This window comes from Bombina bombina, chromosome 8 (assembly GCF_027579735.1).
Source record: "Bombina bombina isolate aBomBom1 chromosome 8, aBomBom1.pri, whole genome shotgun sequence".
Taxonomy (NCBI): Eukaryota; Metazoa; Chordata; class Amphibia; order Anura; family Bombinatoridae; genus Bombina; species Bombina bombina.
In genome coordinates this window covers 185,225,097-185,227,114 of record NC_069506.1, presented here as the reverse complement: position 1 = coordinate 185,227,114, position 2,018 = coordinate 185,225,097, and the positions used below count along the sequence as shown (strand labels likewise).

The window sequence follows — 2,018 nt, the reverse complement described above, 5'->3', positions numbered from 1 at the left end:
ACGTACGACAATGTTTATTAAAAGGTAACATAGTTACTTCCTCACACCTTACAGTACCATACTTTATGCCCGGCAGAAACTAAAGAGAGATTTTATTGTTTCAGGATTGAAAGAAAGTCCAATAATGAGCTGGGCAGATAGCCAGCTTTTGGCCAACATCATTGAAGAAGCTCGAAAGCAACTTGCTCTCAGTGACACTCAAGACACAGTCTGATGATGTGGAACATTAAATAACCGTATTGCAGTGAATGATAAAACAAAAAAACGTTAATAAATGCCAACCAGTTGTTCAACCGTAGCTTTGCTTGTTGGCAGACCTTTAATTCTTCACAATCCGAGCATTTATAGTACATAATCTAATACAAAATAGATTTCCATTGTTCATTGATAGGGTTGCCACCCAGACGGTGTTTAACCGACATGACCAATATAAATTATTTTTACAAAAAATAAGGCAAGGGACAGAAGCCAAAGATGAGATATGATAAGTCCATCTATAAAACGCCAAGGAATTCAGCACTCTTCTGTATAATGCACAAAGATTCTAATTTTATTCACACTGATGCTCATAATACAATTGTGGAAATTAGATATATGCTTACCACACCAAGTTCAAGTGCCCAGGCACTCAGTATGCACAAAATAGTTCAGATTCATGTACACATAAAAACCCCACATATATATATATATATATATATATATATATATATATATATATATATATATATATATATATATATATATACTCCTAGGACCGGTCCCTAGACTGGGGTGTAGCTAACCAAGACTAAGGCAAAGCCATAAAAAAAAGTTAAAGAATACAATAAGTGAGCATGCAGATTCCCAGATAGCTATTCTATCCAGACTGACAACACCCTGCTGCACAAAGAACCCCCCCAGAATTCAAGGAGGCCAGACCTGGGCAGGTACATTATAGGGATATATGTCATCCAGTATTCAAGGGCTATTAACAGGAATACAATTGGTCACACGTGCATGATAACACATACAGACATCAGCAAGAATGTATCAAAGTTGATCATACAGATCAGCACATCCTTCCATTCACTAAACCCTATAGAATACATACCCTCTCTCCCTACAAATAGCTATATATCCCACATCGATAGTATATACTTTTATTTCTTTTCTTTTTTTAATTTTGAACTATTTTTGTTTTATTTTCATCTACACACCTCATACCACTAACATGAATCCAAATATGACTGATATTTGTGATAACAGTTTTCTCACTCAATTTTTTTCTAATCATTACCGCCATAAGCACACACCTAAAACTGGAAAACAAATTATCATACACCATGACCTGCTCTGTTGCTGTAACTTATCTGCTGAGTGCTGGTGGAGAGTTATAAAAAATAACCCTCCTACCCCCACCTCACAAAATTATAAAGTATCCCATTCACTGTATGGCCAAACAAACACTATGTCCAAATTCTTATTCCTTATGTTACTTGCCCTTGCAAATGAGTCTAACCCTGGTCCCCCAATAAATTCCATTCCTAGCCTTCCAGCTAAAAAAGGCCTCTACTTTGTGCACTGTAATATTCACAGTTTACTACCAAAAATTGATGCACTGCAAGCTTGGTGTTTACAATACAAGCCCAAAATCATTGTGATCTCTGAATCGTGGCTAACTGCAAAAATACCTGACTCTGCCATTGCAATACATGGGTATTCATGCCATAGAAATGACAGAGCAAAGAAAGGAGGTGGCATTGTAATTTATGCTGACATTTCCACAAAGTACATCCCCTTACAAAAATATAGCTCTCCTGCCACCTTTGATTTCCTTTCTGGCACAATTGAGATCCTGTGCAGTAAATCAATCATTGTAGCTCAAGACCCAAAAAGTGAAATTTTGTTTTTTGGAGATTTTAATATTGATTGACTGAATCCAAAAAATAATAGTTGTCGCACGCTATTTAAATCTTTGCAGCTAACACAATTAATCTCCTCCCCAACTCGCATAAACATCAAAAGCCATAATCACACCC

The 2,018-nt window shown here is 36.3% G+C and overlaps 1 protein-coding gene across 1 annotated transcript in view; it reads left to right on the top strand.

Annotated features, from left to right (window-relative positions):
- LOC128638086 (trans-1,2-dihydrobenzene-1,2-diol dehydrogenase) overlaps window positions 1–298 on the top strand; it is a 22,100-nt gene extending 21,802 nt beyond the window's left edge. Inside the window, exons 6-7 of the mRNA XM_053689948.1 lie at window positions 1–24; window positions 105–298. The exon at window positions 1–24 is cut by the window's left edge and continues 127 nt beyond it. Coding sequence (XP_053545923.1) covers window positions 1–24; window positions 105–214 — 134 coding nt within the window. The 3' untranslated portion in view covers window positions 215–298. The remainder of the gene's footprint in view (window positions 25–104) is intronic.
- Window positions 299–2,018: the final 1,720 nt, after the last annotated feature.